At 50.3% G+C, this 19,246-nt stretch overlaps 1 protein-coding gene across 1 annotated transcript in view; it reads right to left on the bottom strand.

Moving 5' to 3' along the window:
* LOC113509493 (BTB/POZ domain-containing protein 7) overlaps positions 1 to 19,246 on the bottom strand; it is a 47,770-nt gene that overhangs the window by 12,365 nt on the left and 16,159 nt on the right. Inside the window, exons 19-29 of the mRNA XM_052892071.1 lie at positions 12,821 to 13,030; positions 10,048 to 10,133; positions 9,502 to 9,606; positions 9,029 to 9,117; positions 8,273 to 8,333; positions 6,780 to 6,961; positions 6,173 to 6,235; positions 5,206 to 5,273; positions 3,450 to 3,525; positions 1,841 to 2,050; positions 872 to 949 (exon numbers count right to left, since the gene is read on the bottom strand). Of these exons, the coding sequence (XP_052748031.1) occupies positions 872 to 949; positions 1,841 to 2,050; positions 3,450 to 3,525; positions 5,206 to 5,273; positions 6,173 to 6,235; positions 6,780 to 6,961; positions 8,273 to 8,333; positions 9,029 to 9,117; positions 9,502 to 9,606; positions 10,048 to 10,133; positions 12,821 to 13,030 (1,228 nt within the window). The remainder of the gene's footprint in view (positions 1 to 871; positions 950 to 1,840; positions 2,051 to 3,449; positions 3,526 to 5,205; positions 5,274 to 6,172; positions 6,236 to 6,779; positions 6,962 to 8,272; positions 8,334 to 9,028; positions 9,118 to 9,501; positions 9,607 to 10,047; positions 10,134 to 12,820; positions 13,031 to 19,246) is intronic.

The raw sequence follows: 19,246 nt of genomic DNA, 5'->3' as shown, positions 1-19,246 counted from the left end.
TAATGTACCCTCATTGTTAACATAATATGAACTTTAAACTTGTATTATATGAAATCCAGTATTAATTATTTGATATTACTATCTTACAGTTTTTATTTTCACCATACTAATAGGTACACGTACTAATGCTAATATTAATTTATATTATTTTCTCTTGTAATCATCAGATATCGTTGTTGCTTATAGTTTAGAGATATGGTATTGTACATTACCACATATTTCTGTAGTGGTCCAGTTTATAAAGATCCAGTTAATAAAAACTCCCACAAACACTCACACATAATATTCACAGTTTCCTTTTTCAATTGAAATATATTTCAGAACTATTTCTTGTAAAATACTATTTTATTGAAATTAAAAGTACAGAGCCAATGTTTACGTTATGTTGACGTCTGTCAACGCTGTCATATATAGATATTACTATATGTTATATTACCCATCCCTAGTATTTCATATACCTACCGTAACTTAGCGTCAGGACAACCTCCACGTGGTTTCCCTTGGAAACCATCGTGCTGAATTCCAGATGTATTCGTCACGATGTGCCTGACCTGCCTTTTCATCCTCACCTATCACCTCTCACTGGTGCCCCGCCGGTGTATACCGATATCGCAGGCGGGGCTACCATTCCATTATCACCCAGTATAAAAAACATAGCTTTCTAATAATCATCATCATATCGGCCCTTAGCTGTCCACTGCTGGACGTAAGCCTCTCTCACAAAGGGGATTCTGCTAGTAGTTGCCACGCTTGGCAGGCGGGTTGGCAACTGCAGTTAAAAAAGATGCTGCTGGTGTTCCCTCCACCATATAATACGCGAATAAAAATTGTAATTCGATTTAAAATTAAGACAAAAAAATACAAAACTTACAAGCGAGCTGCTTAGCGGAGAGGTGTCCACTGTTGGACGCGCTCAGGGATGACGGGCTGGGCGTAGCGCGGGACCGGCCTGCGTACACAGATTGGGGTCAAGGTCAAGGCCACCATTTGTAATATAAAAAAAATCTGGGCGTGTAATTCATTAACATTACTTGCGAATCCAAAAAACAATACGTTACGTAAACAATTGGTGAAATTTCTTATAGACAGTGTACCATAGTGATTGGGGGGAAAGGGATTGTTAGTAATGGAGTTTGACAGCCCCATTGCTAGCAATATGCCCTATCAGGTCAACCTCCGCGTGGTTCCCCCTGGAAACCATCGCGTACAATTCTTGTTGAATTTATCATAATGTGCTAACTGGCCTGTTTTCATTCTCATCTATCACCCTTCACTGGTGCCCCGCCAGCGTACACCGTTATCGCAGGCAGGGTTACCATACTATTTTCACACATCAAAAAAAAAAATTAATAATTTACATGTAAGCGAAATTATGTTTATTTTATTTTAATTTGGTTATGATTGTTCTTTGTCTTGTTAATTGTATTGTCAAATATTTCATATTTATTTGTAATCGAGTAATGGTAATAGTATTTGAATGTTTCGACGTTAATATAATTACCTGTTCTCAAATTGTTGCATGCCCGATACGGTATAACTGTTGATACTGATGTCAAATTCAAAGCAATAGTTACTGCTATATGTATGTACACAGTTAGCAATAAAATTTTATTCTATTCTATTCTTAATCCGAGTACCTCTCGCCACTTATAAATATTATGTTTATATTTTCATCTGGGGCGATACCTTCTCGCCATGTTTGTATTTCATACAGCATAGTGTATATTTACTGTACTGCTCGTTCGAATTTAGTGCGTGCGCCAGTGCGCCAGTGCGCCAGTGCGAACCCTCGCATGAAGTGGTGAATGTTGTGTGGACGTAATGTAGCCGTGCTGCGTACCTGGCGCGTGCGCGGCGGCGGGCGGCAGGTCGCGGTAGCAGTGCGGCAGCGTGGCGGCGCCGGCGCGGCCGCGTGACGTCACGCCCTGCGACTGCGCCGCCTGCGCCGCCTGCAGGGCCTGCAGCGCTTGCAGCGGCGCCGCCTGCAGCGCCTGCAGCGCCTGCAGCGGCGCCGGCGGGCTCGCCGCGCGCGGCTGCAGCGACGAGTACGCTGCGGCACCACACGCTACGCTACACACCGGCCCACCACCGCACACCCTGCCCCTGCCCCTGCCCCTGCCCCTCCCTCTCGCCCCCCATTGAAATGGCTCCACTATCATCATCATTTCAGCCGTCAACAATCCACTGCTGAACATAGAGTTTGGCCAGCAGTTGCTAGTAGTCAGGCGGGTTGGCAACCGCAGCTAAGCTTCAGTTTAAAAAGGGACGTTGATACTTAACCCTCGACCATTATTTTTTTTTTATACAACTGAGAATGGCAAACAAGCTGATGGCCCACCTGATGAAAAGTGGTAACCGTCGCCTATAGACATGAGCAGTATCATGGACATAACATACACATAGAGTATACTGTTTCGCCCATGCGTTGCCATTCATGAGGACTCAGGTGTTATTCCTCTGTACCCTGTAAATTCACACCATCTTTCACCCTTCAAACCGAAACACAGCCATGCAAACACAACTGCTTTACGGTTGAAACACGAACGGGACAGAGGTACCCTTTGTCCCCCACCCACGGGAAAGAAGAGGTGGCAGTTTCTCTGCCGGGACTACACGGAGACTTCCTACTATAATCAACGGAGAATGTAAGTCGTTAATATGCTTTCATAAAAGGGAAGGGATTGTTAGTATTGGGGGGGGGGGGAGGCTAGAAGCTACCTATTGCTAGCAATACACCCTAGCTGGTTAGACATCCACGAGATTTCCCCTTTAAACCACCGTAGTCAATTCTTGTTGAATTCGTCACTTGTTCGTGCTTTCACTGTCACCTACCAACACTTACTGGTACCCCGTTAGTTGGTTACCGTTCCATTATTATAAATACATTAAAAAAACATGCTTTTAGGAATATCCTCTTGATTTTGACATTATATATATATATATATATATATATATATATATATATATATATATCAGATCGGTATCTACACCACGCCTATTTTATTAGAGAGACCACAGATTTCGTAATATGAAAGAATTTGTATTTATGACATTGCCAATGCGTTAGAGAGGGATAGATATAAAAACGCATCTGCCTTTTGACTAGTCCGTAAAAGTCAAATTCATCAAGGTATGCCACTTGGTTTTATTGGCCGTATAACCCTACCAAATTCAGATACAACCCGCTCGCATACTTTCTACATAAACTGTGTCCAATATATAATCTAGTAATGTAACATTTGTCATTGACAAATAATTGACATATCAAACATTGTCTATACACTGGCCTGCTATGAATTGACAAGAATAGCAACTGATGGTGTACCTTTCGTCCTCTTTTTACTAATTATATTTGCATAAGAAGAAAGGAGACAACCGTATGATTTACAGTTTTTATTTTATCATTCATTCTAAGTAGTTCCTTGTTCTTAGTTGGAGACAGGACGTACCTCTGAGCAAGGAGAGGTCGATGGCCGCCCGCAGCTCGTCGTCCTCTGCGCGGGCGCGTGCCAGCGACAACGCCGCCTGTACTCACACCGACAACAGGTTTTTTTTTAATGGATGATAATGGAATGGTAACCCCGCCTGCGCTTACGGTATACGCTGGCGGGGCACCAGTGAGGGATGATAGGTGAGTATGAAAAAAAAAGGCAGGTCAGTTAGCCCATCATGATAAATTCATCAGGAATTAACCATGATAGTTTCCAGGGGGTACCGCGAGGAGGTGGACCTGGTTGGCTATATTGCTAGCAATGGGATTCTCAGTCTCCATTACTAACAATCCCTTCCCCCCGCAACAACAGAGTTAAATATAGACGACGGAGGTCATCACCACCTTCTCTGTGTATGAAGAAATATCTGTTAAAAGGCATTAAGGTGACGCTAATGACACCAAATCTTCCGTTTTTCAATAAAGCAGTTTTCAAAAGACAAATGTAAATTAGGAAAATAATGACACCTGAGATTATATAGACAGAGTATCGAGCCATCGAATTGTTAGCAATGCGGACCATTGGTTCCATTGCTAGCAATAGCGTATATTGCTACAAACCTTACGTGGTCCCCCTGGAAACCATCGTGCCGAATTCTAGGCGTATGCATCACGATGGGCTAACTGACCTGCTTCATCCTCACCTATCATCCTTCACTGGTACCCCGCCGGTGTATACCGATAGCGCGGGCGGCGTTACCATACCATTATCATCCATTAAAAATATATATAACTATAGTATATAATTGAACAATTTTCAATGTGTGTTTGACTCAACAGTGGTCCGGTATGTGTGTATGTGTGCGTGCGTGCGTGCGTGCGTGCGTGCGTGCGTGCGTGCGTGCGTGCGAGCGTGTGTGTGCGCATGTGTGTGCGCATGTGTGTGTGCATGTGTGTGTGCATGTGTGTGTGTGTATGTGTGCGTGTGCGTGTATGTCATGTATAATCAGTGAGTGAGTAGTGCAGTATGCATTATGTGTTTGTGTATAAAATGCACATATATTTTGACCCGCTGACATTGATGCTGCTTACCACTTTGACAGCCGTCGATGAGAACTCTTTTAGAGTTACTTTTGTACCTTTGATTATCTCTGTTATATTTTTATGTATAATTGGTCTGTACAATAAAGTATTAAATAAATAAAGTATTATATTATTTTGAATGGGCTATGTACGAGCTTTGTACGAATGGACATATTATAAAATGTAAAATATTTGCATGCCTACATCTCTGAAGGCTCTCTAAACAGGTGCAAAATAATACCACGTGGCTTTTGTATAATTTTAAACTGTTTAATGCAAATAAACTAATTTCATTTCATATTAATTTTGTATGAGTCGTGTATGAGTCGTGTATGAGTGGTGTATGAGTGGTGTATGAGTGGTGTATGAGTGGTGTATGAGTGGTGTATGAGTGGTGTATGAGTGGTGTATGAGTGGTGTATGAGTGGTGTATGAGTGGTGTATGAGTGGTGTATGAGTGGTGTATGAGTGGTGTATGAGTGGTGTATGAGTGGTGTATGAGTGGTGTATGAGTGGTGTATGAGTGATTTACGAGTGGTGTATGGGTGGTGTATGAGTGGTGTATGGGTGGTGTATGAGTGGTGTATGGGTGGTGTATGAGTGGTGTATGAGTGATTTACGAGTGGTGTATGGGTGGTGTATGGGTGGTGTATGGGTGGTGTATGAGTGGTGTATGAGTGGTGTATGGTCACCTGGTGGTCGCGGCGCGCGGCGGTGGAGGCGGCCTGCTGCGCCGCCACCGCGCGGGCAGCTCGAGACCCTGCCGCCGACAAGTAGAACCAACGATAACTTACTATTTTTTTTTTATGCAACTTAGAATGACATACAAGCTGACGGCCCACCTGATGGAAAGTGGTAACCGTCGCCTATAGACATGAGCAGTACCATGGACGTAACAGAGTATACTGTTTCGCCCATGATAGCCCCCATGCGTTGCCATTCCTGAGAACTCAAGTGTTATTCCTCTGTACCCTGTAAATTCACTGCTGCTTCACGGTTGAAACACGAATGGAACAGAGGTGGCCAAGCAAACGACTTTTGTACAAAGTCTCCCTCTGAATTTCATATTAGCTTTATTTATTAGGCAAATTTTCAATATCTCAGTTTACACTCTTGTAATTTTCATAAATATCTCTTATATTTTTTCAAAATAATACAAAATTAATATTACACGCTGATAATAGGTACTTCACAAGTGAAAAAATTTTTAAAATCGTTTAAGTAGCTTTTAAATTTATTTATTACAAATAAACATACAAAACATCAAATCTTTCCTCTTTATAAATATTAGTATAGCATAGAGCAGCATTATCTGTCCACTGCTGGACATACGCCTCCCCCATAGACTGCCATAAAGAACGGTCCTGGCCACCTGCATCCACTGACTGTCTGCAATACATTTAAGGTCACTCCGTCTATTGGGAGATTATCCTACACTGCATTTGGCCATACGGGCTCGCCACTCAAGAACCTTTCATCCCCATCAGCTGTCGGTTCTCCGAGTAAGGAACGACCCTCAGCCACCTACATCCACTGACTCCCTGCAATGCATTTAAGGTAGTCACTGCATCTAGTAGAGGGGTGGGGGGAGTCAAGCATTTCTCTTCCTTGCAGGGAACATACAAGTCTGCTGTGTTATATAAAAGGCAATGTACTCACCGGGTCGCGGCGTGTGCGTGGCGCCGTCCCCCAAGTCCAGCTGCAGCACGCCGCCGCTGAACTCTGCCAACACATGTTTGTATTACTTATATACATGTATTTCCCAAAGTGTAGGCTGCAACCCTCTGGGGGATCCCCAAACCTATAAGGGGGTCGCGGAAGCTCGAATTAACTTTCAAAAAGACATTTATATTAAGGAAATTTAATTAATATCAGTTTTGGGTAGTTCATTGTTTATTTATTTATTATATTAAACTAATGCTTAAGAAAAGAAGGTAAAGAAAAATTTACTCAATTCAATCTAAAACTTAAATTTGAATTTACTTGAATAAAAACATTTATTTCTTTCTTTCAAGAGGGAGGGAGGGATTGTTAGTAATGCGGTAATAGTATGTGTGGTGGTGTGGCGGTGTGGCGGTGTGGCGGTGTGGCGGTGTGGTAGTATGGTGGTATGTATGGTGGTATGGTGGTATGGTGGTATGTGTGGTGGTATGGTTGTATGTGTGGTGGTATGGTGGTATGTGTGGTGGTATGGTGGTATGTGTGGTGGTATAGTGGTATGTGTGGTGGTGTGTATGTGTGGCGGTGTGTATGCGTGGCGGTGTACCGGGCGGCGCCGCGTGGCGGAAGTAGTGCGGCGCGGTGAGCAGGTGCGTGTTGGCGTTGGGCGCCATGGCCACGTCCGGCACGGCCGCCGACAGCCGCGCGCCGCCGCCCACGTGGCCGCCCACGCCGCCCACGCCGCCCACGCCGCCCACGCCGCTCGACCGGCACCCGCCGCCCGCCGCTCTGGTGACATGAATACACACAAAAGGTAAGATAGAAGGAAGCAGGGGAAGAGGGGGACCGAGACATAGTTACATCAGGCAGATCAAGGAAGCAGTCGGTGTCGTGTAGTATCAAGAGGTGAAGAGACTCGTTCAAAATCGTAGTGAGCGGCAAAAGCTCAGCCTCAAAAAACGGTCCTGAGCCACCTGCGTCCACTGGCTTGACATCCCTGCAATGTATTTGAGGCGGTCACTCCATCTAGTGGGAAAGTTGGTCTACACTGCGTTTGATAGTACGGGATCACCACTCAAGGACCTTTCTTCACCATCAGTTATCGGTTTTTCGAACTATGTGACCAGTCCATTGCCACTTTAGATGGCTTATCCTTCTTATAAATATATTAATATAACAATCGGGGGGAAAGGGACTGTTAGTAATGGAGACTGAGAATCCCATTGCTAGCAATATACCCAACCAGGTCGACTTCCTCGCGGTTCTCCCTGGAAACTATCATGGTTAATTCCTGATGAATTCATCATAATGGGCTAATTGGCCTGTTTTCATTCTCATCTATCACCCTTCACTGGTGCTCCGCCAGCGTATCCCGTTAGCGCAGACGGGGTTAACATACGTCTTTCCCATAAGGGAGGTTTTGCCAGTAGTTGCCACGCTTGGCTGGTGAGTTGGCAACCACAGTTAGGTTTTAGTAATGTTTTAAGAGGGACACTGCTGCCCATCCCTCGACAGTTAAGTTCCCTTAGTCGCCTCTTACGACACTCACAGAATCGAAAATTATTACAGTATGTTAGTTAACGAAATTCATTCCTTAGAATTAGTGGTACTCAATACCAGAGAGAGACTGTACAAAAGTCGTTTGCTTGGCCACATCCGTCCTATTCGTGTTTCAACCGTGAAGCAGTTGTGTTTGCATGGCTGTGTTTCGGTTTGAAGGGTGGGATATGGCAGTGAATTTACTGGGTACAGAGGAATAACACCTGAGTCCTCAGGAATGGCAACGCATGGGTGGTATCATGGGCGAAACAGTATACTCTGTTATGTCCATGGTACTGCTCATGTGTATAGGCGACGGTTACCACTTTCCATCAGGTGGGCCGTCAGCTTGTTTACCATTCTAAGTTGTAAAAAAAATAATAATTGGAAGTCAGAAAAATTATTTGTTTATTATATATTTATTAATTATTGTTCTCGAAAAAATTGTTACACTACTAAAAACTAAAAAAAAACATATGTTAAAGTCCTCGAAACAGAATCCTATTTTTTTAAATATCGACCCTGACTAGGCGGCCCGGTATAATTTCAACTAGCTATTACCTGTGCCCCTCGGCGCTCCTGGAGGGCAGCTCGCGGCGGCAGGTGCCCGGCCGAGACGTGTCTGCAATACAATAACATTAACACGTGTTATTTATATATATAATCAGTATATTGTGATTTAAAAACAAATTGCAGTGTTACATGTGTGGGATAAATGGCGGACCGGGGGGAAAGGGATTGTTAGTAATGCGAACTACCAGTCCCATTGTCTAGCAATATACCTTGGCAGGTCGCTATTCACGTGATCCCCCTGGAAACCATCGTACTGAATTCCAATTGTATTCGTCACGATGAGCCAACTGACCTGCCTTTTCATCCTCACCTATCACCCTTCACTGGTGCCCATTACCATTATCAAATATTGAAAAAAAAAAACAATGGCGGACACAAGTATGTAATGGCGGAATCGCATGTATATAATGGCGGAACCACATGTACAATGGCGGAATCACATGTGTAATGGCAGAACCACATGTCCAATGGCGGTCATACTCGAAGTTTTCCCCAGCGGTTAATAGCGATGAATTACGAGTAAACAATATTGTTATAACCGTAAGTTAGTTACGCCCTACCTAGTTCTTTCATAATTTGTCAATTTATAGAGGTTAAATGCATGGTAACCTTGAACCTTTTTCGCCGAGATACCAGAGGGAGACTTTGTACAAAAGTGGTTTGCTTGGGCCCCTCTGTAAAGCAGTTGTGTTTGCGTGTGCGGTGGCGGTGGCGGTGTGGTGGTGGTGTGGGGGTGGTACTGACCGAGCGGGATGTGCAGCGAGGGCTGCGAGCGCAGGCTGCCGGCCGACGAGCACCGCGCCGCGCCGCCGCTGCCGCTGCCACTAGCGCTTCTGCAATCAACAACGGAAATTGGACTCCCTTTTCCCCGTAAAAAATACCCAATTTAAGGCTAATGTGAATCATGGCTGTTTATTTATCATGTAGGATCGTCATCAATCGCAAAACTTTTTCAATATTAAAAAAGAGTTGTGATATTTATTTATATAATACTAGCGATCAGGCCCGGATTTGCATGGGTAAATATAATTTTTGAAACTATAATGTAGCCTATATTACTTGTTAATAATGAAGCTCTCTATAGGTGATTTTTTTTTTAAATCAATTGAGTGATTTTTAAGTTAATCCATACCAAATCTCTCCCCTTAATAATATGAGTATAGCACAGCTATGTAATGTGTGTGGTGTGGTGGTAGTGTAGTGGTGTCGCTACTGGCCTGCAGCAGTCGTCGGGCCAGCGGTCGGCGCGGTCGGCGCGGTCGCCGCGGTCGCGGCGCTCCGCCGCCGGCGACTCCCACTCGCCGCTGCTACGCGACCGCGAGCTGCTCATAAATATATTATACACTGTACAATGTTTGCTGTACGGCGGACTACCGCACATGTGGAATGGCGGACACACATGTATAATGGCGGCAACACATGGCGGTCGTACAAGTGTGTCAAGTATTTGAACATGATTAAATAACATTAATAGATTTGTTTATGTAAATATAACAGACTACTTAATAAAAAAAACCTTTACATCTTATGAGACTTTAAAATAAGTAAAACAACCACTTCAATAGGAATGATAGGGAACTTTCATAAATTCTCCCTGCCCCAATCAAACACAAGAAAACCTTAATAGCTTCTTTGAACATTATTAACAACGCCATCTAGTATCTGATTTCAAAACTAGTTTCTATATACAATACATTTCTTAAACACCATGGTAAGTTTTTTTTTTTTTCTATTTTATAATTTAATATTTCCACTGAATATACCTGTCGTTGGAGTTGTCCAGGTCGTCGAGCAGTAATTCCGCGCACGCGTCCGGCAGCGACATCTCGCGGACGGCGCGCAATGCAATCTGCAATTATAATCAGAGACAATGCACTCGATTCTGAAGCGACAATTTCATAAATTTATTATTAAAATAAAAATTTTAAATTTAATAATCTTTTTTATGCAATGGCAAACAAGCTTACGGTCCACCTGATTGTAAGCAGTTACCGTAGCCTAGCCAATACTAGGGGATTTAAGCGCGCGTTACCAATCCAGAAGAAACCTCTTTATCTCTTTTTTAAAGTTACCCGCATACTTTTGAAAAATAATAAAATTTTGAGAAATAATATTTTACAGTGAAATACCTATCATGATAGGGACAATAACGGGCTATTGTCCATTAAACAAACATTTATACACAATAGGGGCCACAGACAGCCCTCTATGTCGAAGCTATTTCGAGGCCGAAGAAACGACTGCTCACGTAATCCTGGAATGTGAAGCTGTGGCTCATCAACGTTTAGAAATCCTCGGAACGGTGAGGTCGCTCCGTGAGGCCTGTGAAGATTCCAGGAAGCTTCTGCGCTTCTGGGCGGAGCTAGTTTGGCTGTACTAGCCACGACTCATACGCGCAACGGCCCAAATAAGAAGCTAAGCGCGGAAAATAAGAGTCCTATTTATACTACATTACTATGAAATACAAAAAAACAGCAATGTAATACATGTATTAAAATCTTACCGTGACGCGCGGATTCAGCTGTATGAGGTCAACGCCACAAGTGAACGAGTGCAGCGTAGTACAGTGCAGCGTAGCGTAGTGTAGTGTAATGCAGCGCAGCGTAGTACAGTATAGGGTAGTGTAGTGTAGTGTAGTGTAGTGTAGTGTAGTGTAGTGTAGTGCAGCGTAGTACAGTGTAGCGTAGTGGAGTGTAGTGCAGTGCAGCGTACCTGTCGTGTGACGAGGCGCGCAGCGCCGCCAGCACGCGCAGTGTACATAGTGCGGGTAGTACAGTGCAGTGCAGTGCAGCGTAGTGTAGTGTAGTGTAGTGTAGTGTAGTGTAGTGTAGTGCAGCGTACCTGTCGTGTGACGAGGCGCGCGGAGTGCGCGTGCAGGCGCCGCGCGCGCGCGGCGGGCGGCGCGGCGCGCAGCTCGCGGGCGCGCGCGCGCAGCGCCGCCAGCACGCGCAGTGTACATAGTGCGGGTAGTACAGTGCAGTGCAGTGCAGCGTAGTGTAGTGTAGTGTAGTGTAGTGTAGTGTAGTGTAGTGCAGCGTACCTGTCGTGTGACGAGGCGCGCGGAGTGCGCGTGCAGGCGCAGCGCGCGCGCGGCGGGCGGCGCGGCGCGCAGCTCGCGGGCGCGCGCGCGCAGCGCCGCCAGCACGCGCAGTGTACATAGTGCGGGTAGTACAGTGCAGTGCAGTGCAGCGTAGTGTAGTGTAGTGTAGTGTAGTGCAGCGTACCTGTCGTGTGACGAGGCGCGCGGAGTGCGCGTGCAGGCGCAGCGCGCGCGCGGCGGGCGGCGCGGCGCGCAGCTCGCGGGCGCGCGCGCGCAGCGCCGCCAGCACGCGCAGTGTACATAGTGCGGGTAGTACAGTGCAGTGCAGTGCAGCGTAGTGTAGTGTAGTGTAGTGTAGTGTAGTGTAGTGCAGCGTACCTGTCGTGTGACGAGGCGCGCGGAGTGCGCGTGCAGGCGCAGCGCGCGCTCGGCGGGCGGCGCGGCGCGCAGCTCGCGGGCGCGCGCGCGCAGCGCCGCCAGCACGCGCAGTGTACATAGTGCGGGTAGTACAGTGCAGTGCAGTGCAGCGTAGTGTAGTGTAGTGTAGTGTAGTGCAGCGTACCTGTCGTGTGACGAGGCGCGCGGAGTGCGCGTGCAGGCGCAGCGCGCGCGCGGCGGGCGGCGCGGCGCGCAGCTCGCGGGCGCGCGCGCGCAGCGCCGCCAGCACGCGCAGTGTACATAGTGCGGGTAGTACAGTGCAGTGCAGTGCAGCGTAGTGTAGTGTAGTGTAGTGTAGTGCAGCGTACCTGTCGTGTGACGAGGCGCGCGGAGTGCGCGTGCAGGCGCAGCGCGCGCGCGGCGGCGGCGCGGCGCGCAGCTCGCGGGCGCGCGCGCGCAGCGCCGCCAGCACGCGCAGTGTACATAGTGCGGGTAGTACAGTGCAGTGCAGTGCAGCGTAGTGTAGTGTAGTGTAGTGTAGTGCAGCGTACCTGTCGTGTGACGAGGCGCGCGGAGTGCGCGTGCAGGCGCAGCGCGCGCGCGGCGGGCGGCGCGGCGCGCAGCTCGCGGGCGCGCGCGCGCAGCGCCGCCAGCACGCGCAGTGTACATAGTGCGGGTAGTACAGTGCAGTGCAGTGCAGCGTAGTGTAGTGTAGTGTAGTGTAGTGTAGTGTAGTGTAGTGCAGCGTACCTGTCGTGTGACGAGGCGCGCGGAGTGCGCGTGCAGGCGCAGCGCGCGCGCGGCGGGCGGCGCGGCGCGCAGCTCGCGGGCGCGCGCGCGCAGCGCCGCCAGCACGCGCAGTGTACATAGTGCGGGTAGTACAGTGCAGTGCAGTGCAGCGTAGTGTAGTGTAGTGTAGTGTAGTGCAGCGTACCTGTCGTGTGACGAGGCGCGCGGAGTGCGCGTGCAGGCGCAGCGCGCGCGCGGCGGGCGGCGCGGCGCGCCGCTCGCGGGCGCGCGCCCGCAGCGCCGCCAGCACGCGCAGTGTACATAGTGCGGGTAGTACAGTGCAGTGCAGTGCAGCGTAGTGTAGTGTAGTGTAGTGTAGTGCAGCGTACCTGTCGTGTGACGAGGCGCGCGGAGTGCGCGTGCAGGCGCAGCGCGCGCGCGGCGGGCGGCGCGGCGCGCAGCTCGCGGGCGCGCGCGCGCAGCGCCGCCAGCACGCGCGGCGACACGCACGCGCCCTCCGCGCCTGCAGCGCCCTCTGCACCGGCCGCGCCCTCCGCGCCGCCCGGTGACCCCCCCGCACCCGTGCGAGCCGCTGCCACCTGCGTACCACCTCCAAGCGTTACTTTACACTCTTTACGCCCGCCTCCACTAAGCCACTAACACTAGTAGCAAATACGTTTCATGTTTTGATAGAAACACTGTTCGCGACATTATAATTTCCTTATATAAAAATGTGTAGTTATAGCGATATTTTATAGTTATTTTTTAAGTATTGATTGTTAGCATAAGTTGTCAGTTTTAATCATTTAAATTGTTAATTTTATAGACCTTTATATGATGTATCTTTAGCTTGTAAGTGAAATAAAACATTTATTGTGTCGAGTCCTTATTACCCACGATAAAAATAAGGAAAAAATTGTAAACATTAGCAATAAGAATGGTTGTAAACATAAATAAATAGACACCAAATGGTACCGCTCTGAAGGGTCACGCGTCCCTCTCACACTCGCCCCGTCCCGCTCGCACAGACTCACCGACGTAAGATAGTACTAGTTATCGTGCGACCGGGCGGGAATAAAAATAGGCCGCCTACCGTTGAGCGGCATGCACTCCCAATCCGATAAAGGAACTAGGAGAAACTCTTCAGAGCGAAACCGGGAGCTTCAAGAGGAATACAGTCGTTTCTCTCCGGCCTGATCCAGCACCCTACAGTCCACGCTCACCGAACGGGTCAAGCTGCCCAGTTCATTCTGGTCCTTCGAGAAGCCAGATTGCTGGAGGAAGATCATTCTGGTCCTTCGAGAAGCCGGATTGCTTGAGGAAGACCATTCTGGTACATCGAGAAGCTGGATTGCTGGAAGAAGACATTCTAAAGCCGGATCGCTGGAATGCCAACTACGAGAAGCATGAAGTCGTCACAGCAGAAAATCGCCGTCACCGATGCCACAACGTCCACCGCCGCCACGTCGACTACGGCCGCCGGAACGCAGTCCGTCGCTACCACGCCGTCTGCTGCTGCCACCAATTCATCTGCGGCTGTCAGAACGTCATCTGTCGCTGCCACGTCGTCTACCGCCGCCACCACATCGACTACGAACACGTCCGGCGATACCACGACCACAGGAGCCACAAAGACTACCGAAGCCACAAGAACGACAGAGGACTGTCTCCAAAGAAGAAGGAACCGAAGCACGGTACGGCACGCACGATTCGCACCACGGCCTCGCAGAGGAAGAAGGCTCTGGCCAAGGCACGGGAGGAGCTACTTCGTAAGGAGGTGGAATTGGCCGCCGCACGTGTCGCCGCCTTAGAAGCCGAATCAGAAGACGACGACGAAGTAGAAGACGACGACGCTACTGTCAGAAGAGAACGGACGTTGGATTGGGTTCATCGAAGCACGCTGGCACTCACAATGGAGCCGCATGTACCAGAGATAGAAGAAGTCACCGGCAAGCGTCAGGGGTTCGTCCCATCAAGACCCGTTGAAGAAGATTCGAGAGCGCCGCCGCCACAGCCGAGCAGCGACGCACTTCACCGGGACCACGCACACCACGTTGACCCATATGCCGCCATTCCTACGATAGCAGCAGCGATGCAATCGACGAAGAAAGAAGAACCGGTGCTGAAGGTGGGCATCGATTGCAACGAGTTTGCGATCGCCATGCAGATGGCCGCTCGCAACATACTGCCCTCCAGCGCACCAAGAGTCACCGAGTTGCCAGTCTTCAATGGATCGTCGAGCGAGTAGTTACCATGGAAGATGGCTTATGAAGAAAGCGCAAGTCAACACACAGAACAGGAGAACCAAGCAAAACTGCACAAAAGCTTGAAGGGGGCCGCAAAGGACGCGGCACGCTCCCTATTCGTCGGGTCTACGACCGCAGAAGAAGTAATGAAGATTCTAGCCGCGAGGTTCGGCCGCCCTGGAGCACTCGTCACAGCCGAACTGAACAAACTCCGCTACCACGACTCTCGGACAACGCAAGAGACGTCTGCCTCTTCGCAAGCAAGGTGCAGAACGTCGTCGCCACGATACGAGCACTGAACAAGAATCACTACCTCTACAACGAAGAAATAGTGAGAAACGTCACAGAAAAGATGCCGTCGGTACTACGCTTCAAGTACTACGATTTCGCCAACGAACAACCGGACCTCTTAACGCTCTCTCAGTTCCTGCAAAGAACCGCCGCACGATGTGGAAACTTCGCCCCCGCCGAGGAGATACCGTCCAAAGACCGGCGGGAGTCCGCTCCTAGAAAGACGGCGAAGACATACACGACGCAGGAGAAACCCGCTACACCACCGTGTCCGATATGTCGACGAGAAGGACACGCTCCATCGGACTGCAAGACGATGAAGGAAGCAGACACATCGGCGAGATGGGAGCTAGCGAAGACTCATTGGCTGTGTTTCCGTTGCCTCAAAGTGAGAAGATTTCGCCACGCCTGCAAGAGCAAGAGATGTGGAGTAGATGAGTGTACACAGACTCATCACCCTCTGCTGCACGGCACCACGCGAACACAGCAACCGGAGAATGAAGTAACAACGCACGTCGTCGAGGACAAATCCGCTGCAGTCGCCGCATCGGCAAGAGAAAACGACAAGATCGCGTTCCTGAAGATTCTGCCGATACAAGTCACCGGTCTCACGGGAACGTGCAACACCTACGCGCTACTGGACGACAAGTCGACTTGTACCATCATCGAAACGGCGGTGGCGGAGCAAATCGGTGCTACGGGTCCCCCCTCTCCCTTCTACATAGAAGGGGTGGCCGGGGCGCGAATCAACGCTAACCAGTCGACGCGTGTTCACTTCAACATCCGCGTGCGGAATTCACAAGAATACACAGTGGGAGCACGGACAATGGACAGACTGCAGTTATCACCGCAGTCGGTACCGCGCAGCGTCATCGAGGGCTGTCCACATCTGCGTGATATAGAGAGCGAACTGGTCTATGAAGAGGGCAAACCGACGGTACTGTTGGGGCAAGACAACTGGCACCTACTGCTGGCCCACGAAGTCAGAAGAGGATCCGACGCGCAGCCGGTCGCATCACTCACCGACTTGGGATGGATACTGCACGGTACGAGTCGCGCCAGGACAAGACAGCAGGTGCATAGAATCAGCCACATAGTGACGACACATGAAGAGGAACAATGGGAATCGCACCGAAGAGGTCTTACAACGAAGAGGAACGTCGCGCCCTACGCATATTGGAAGAGAAAATTCGTCCGTTTCCGGCGAGAGGATACGAGACGGGGCTATTGTGGAAAAAGGACGACCCTGTGCCGCCGGACAACTATGAATCAGTGATGCGACGTCTCCAACTGGTCGAAAGGAAACTCGACAAGAATGAAGAAATTAAGAAGAGATATGAACAGCAAATGGACACACTACTCAAGAACGGGTATGCTGAAGTCGCCCCGCCACGGAGTTCCCAACGGGTGTGGTACCTGCCACACTTCGCCGTCATCAACCCGCAGAAACCGGAGAAACTACGGATCGTGCACGACGCAGCAGCCAAGACGAGGGGCATCAGCCTAAACGACATGCTGATGCCGGGCCCCGACTTACTTCAGTCTCTACCGGGGGTCCTCATGCGGTTCCGGCAACGACGGGTGGCAGTCACGGCGGACATAAAGGACATGTTCATGCGGGTCACCATACGGGAAGAAGATAGGGACATGCAACGGTTCCTGTGGCGAGGAGATCGACGAGAGGGTCCACCTGTGGAATATAGGATGAAGAGTGTCATATTCGGCGCCACATCGTCACCATGCACAGCGATCTATGTCAAGAACAAGAACTCAGAACAGTACAAGGAAGAGTTCCCGGAGGCAGCAACGGCGGTGGTCATGAACCACTACGTCGACGACTACCTCGCCAGTTTCGACACGGAAGAGCAATCCGTACGCGTCTCAAGACAGGTCGCACAGATCCACGGTCGAGCGAACTACTATCTCCAACGGTGGGCGTCGAACTCGCATCAAGTGCGCGCCGCGTTCTCCAACACCGGCGGAGACAGCGTGGTACAACTCGACGCGGAGAAGATACTAGGGATGGTATGGCGACCTTCTGAAAACACCTTAGGCTTCAACTTCCGCCACAGATAGCGAACGGGGAACAGACGCCGACGAAGAGGGAAGCGCTACGAGCGATTATGTCGCTGTTCGATCCACTGGGCTTCGCCACTCCCATCACCATACAGGCGAAGAAGATACTGCAGGAGACGTGGCGTACCGGAATCGACTGGGACACAGAGCTGCAGCCACGAGAAGCGGACGCCTGGTGGAGTTGGATGGCCCACGTGCGACGGCTGTCCGCGCTGGAGGTGCCGCGGTGCTACCCGGAGGTAGCCACGGCCGATACAGCGGAGCTGCACACCTTCGTCAATGCCAGCTCGGACGCATACGCCTGTCCCGTATACTGGCGGGCCGTAAGCGCGACCGGCGAAGTCCACGTGTCGCTGATCGCAGCAAAGGGACGAGTGGCCCCACTCAACAAGGTGACCACGATACCGCGACTAGAGCTGCAAGCGGCCGTCCTAGGATGTCGCCTATCACGCACGGCAGTCGAAGAACACGACCTGAAGCCCGCTCGCCGAATATACTGGTCGGACTCACGCACCGTGCCCGCCTGGCTACGCACCGGTCCTCGCGCATACAAGCCGTTCGTCGCACACAGAGTCGCTGAGATCGTCGAAGAAACGAAGACGAAACGAGTGGAGATGGATACCGACTCGGCACAACGTAGCAGACGACTCCACACGTGACACACCGACGGACTTCGGCTCGCAACATAGATGGTTCCGCGGGCCGGATTTCCTGTACCTCCCCGAAGAACAATGGCCGCGTGAAGATAGTTCGAGCGACGGCAGTCAAGCGGAAACGGGAGAAGAACGCGTACACAAGCTGCAGAACGCGACGCAGTTGTCCATAGCGTTGCCCGACCCGTCACGCTTTTCTAATTGGTTAAAACTTGTTCGCAGTTCAGCACGGGTATTGCAGTTCATTGACCTCCTGCGACCGAACAAGCAACGCTGTGCCGCCGCCCGAAAGAGAAACAAGAAGAAAGAGAGCGCCGACCCCACTTGGACCCGCACGAAGAAGGTCGATAAAGAGAAGATGAAGATGAAAATCAAGAGTAGCAACAGTCCATCTGTGTGTTTCATTCTCATACACACACACACTACCTAGATCGCGCGCGACGACTATGGATTCGCGCGATGCAACAAGAGGCGTTCGGCGACGAAATCGCAGCATTGAAACGAGGGAAACAGCTTCCGTCATCCAGTCGAATCATACAGCTGTCAGTCGTCATAAACAACGACGACATTCTGCGACTTCGATCAAGAATAGCAGCCGCCGCCGATCTGTCAGCCGAGCAACGAGAGCCCCCCATCGTCGACGGAAACCACGCCTGGGTGCGCCTATACATCGCGTGGGTGCATCGAAAACTTCACCACGGCGCCTTCGAGATCACCACGAATGAGGTGCGACAACACTTGTGGGTGTTGCGTCTACGACACGCCGTCCGCAGTGAACTGAAGAGGTGTCAGCTGTGCCGCCTACGAAGAGCGAGACCGGCGCAGCCGTCAACCGGCAACCATCCGCAGAGCAGGCTGGCGCATCATCAGCGACCGTTCACGTTCACCGGCCTAGACTACTTCGGGCCTATGACCGTGACAGTGGGCCGCACTCACCAGAAGCGATACGGAGTGCTCTTCACCTGCCTAACCACGCGCGCAGTTCACCCAGAGATCGCCGGCAGCCTCAGCACGGACTCCGCCATAATGGCCCTGCGGCGCTTCATAAGCCGCAGAGGGTGTCCCACGGAGCTATGGTCCGACCAAGGCACCAACCTCAAAGGTGCCGACGTGGAATTAAGAAAAGCAGCCGAGGAAGCCATCCAAGAAGAATCATCGGTCTACTTCATCCGGTGGCGCTACATTCCCCCGAGCGCACCCTTCATGGGAAGTGCGTGGGAACGGTTGGTGCGTAGCGTGAAGACCGCACTAGCCGCTACGTTGAACGAGTGGGCCCCCAAGGAAGAGGTCCTCCACACTCTACTGATCGAGGTCGAGCACACTCTCAACAGCCGACCGCTAACCCACGTGTCAACATCGGCAGACGACGACAGCGCCCTAACCCCCAATCACTTCATATTGGGCGGTCCATCGCGCGTCCCACCGCCAGGCAGCTTCACGGAGGGCGACGCGGCGGGACAAAGGGAGTGGCGTGTCAGCCAGAGGATAGCTGACTGCTTCTGGAATCGGTGGGTGAAGGAGTACCTACCCGAGTTGCAACACCGGCGGG

The sequence above is a fragment of the Galleria mellonella genome, unplaced genomic scaffold (genome assembly GCF_026898425.1).
Source record: "Galleria mellonella isolate WM207_F2 unplaced genomic scaffold, CSIRO_AGI_GalMel_v1 utg150, whole genome shotgun sequence".
NCBI lineage: Eukaryota > Metazoa > Arthropoda > Insecta > Lepidoptera > Pyralidae > Galleria > Galleria mellonella.
The sequence above is the reverse complement of the archived record's forward strand: the minus strand, read 5'-3'. Positions and strand labels throughout refer to the sequence as shown.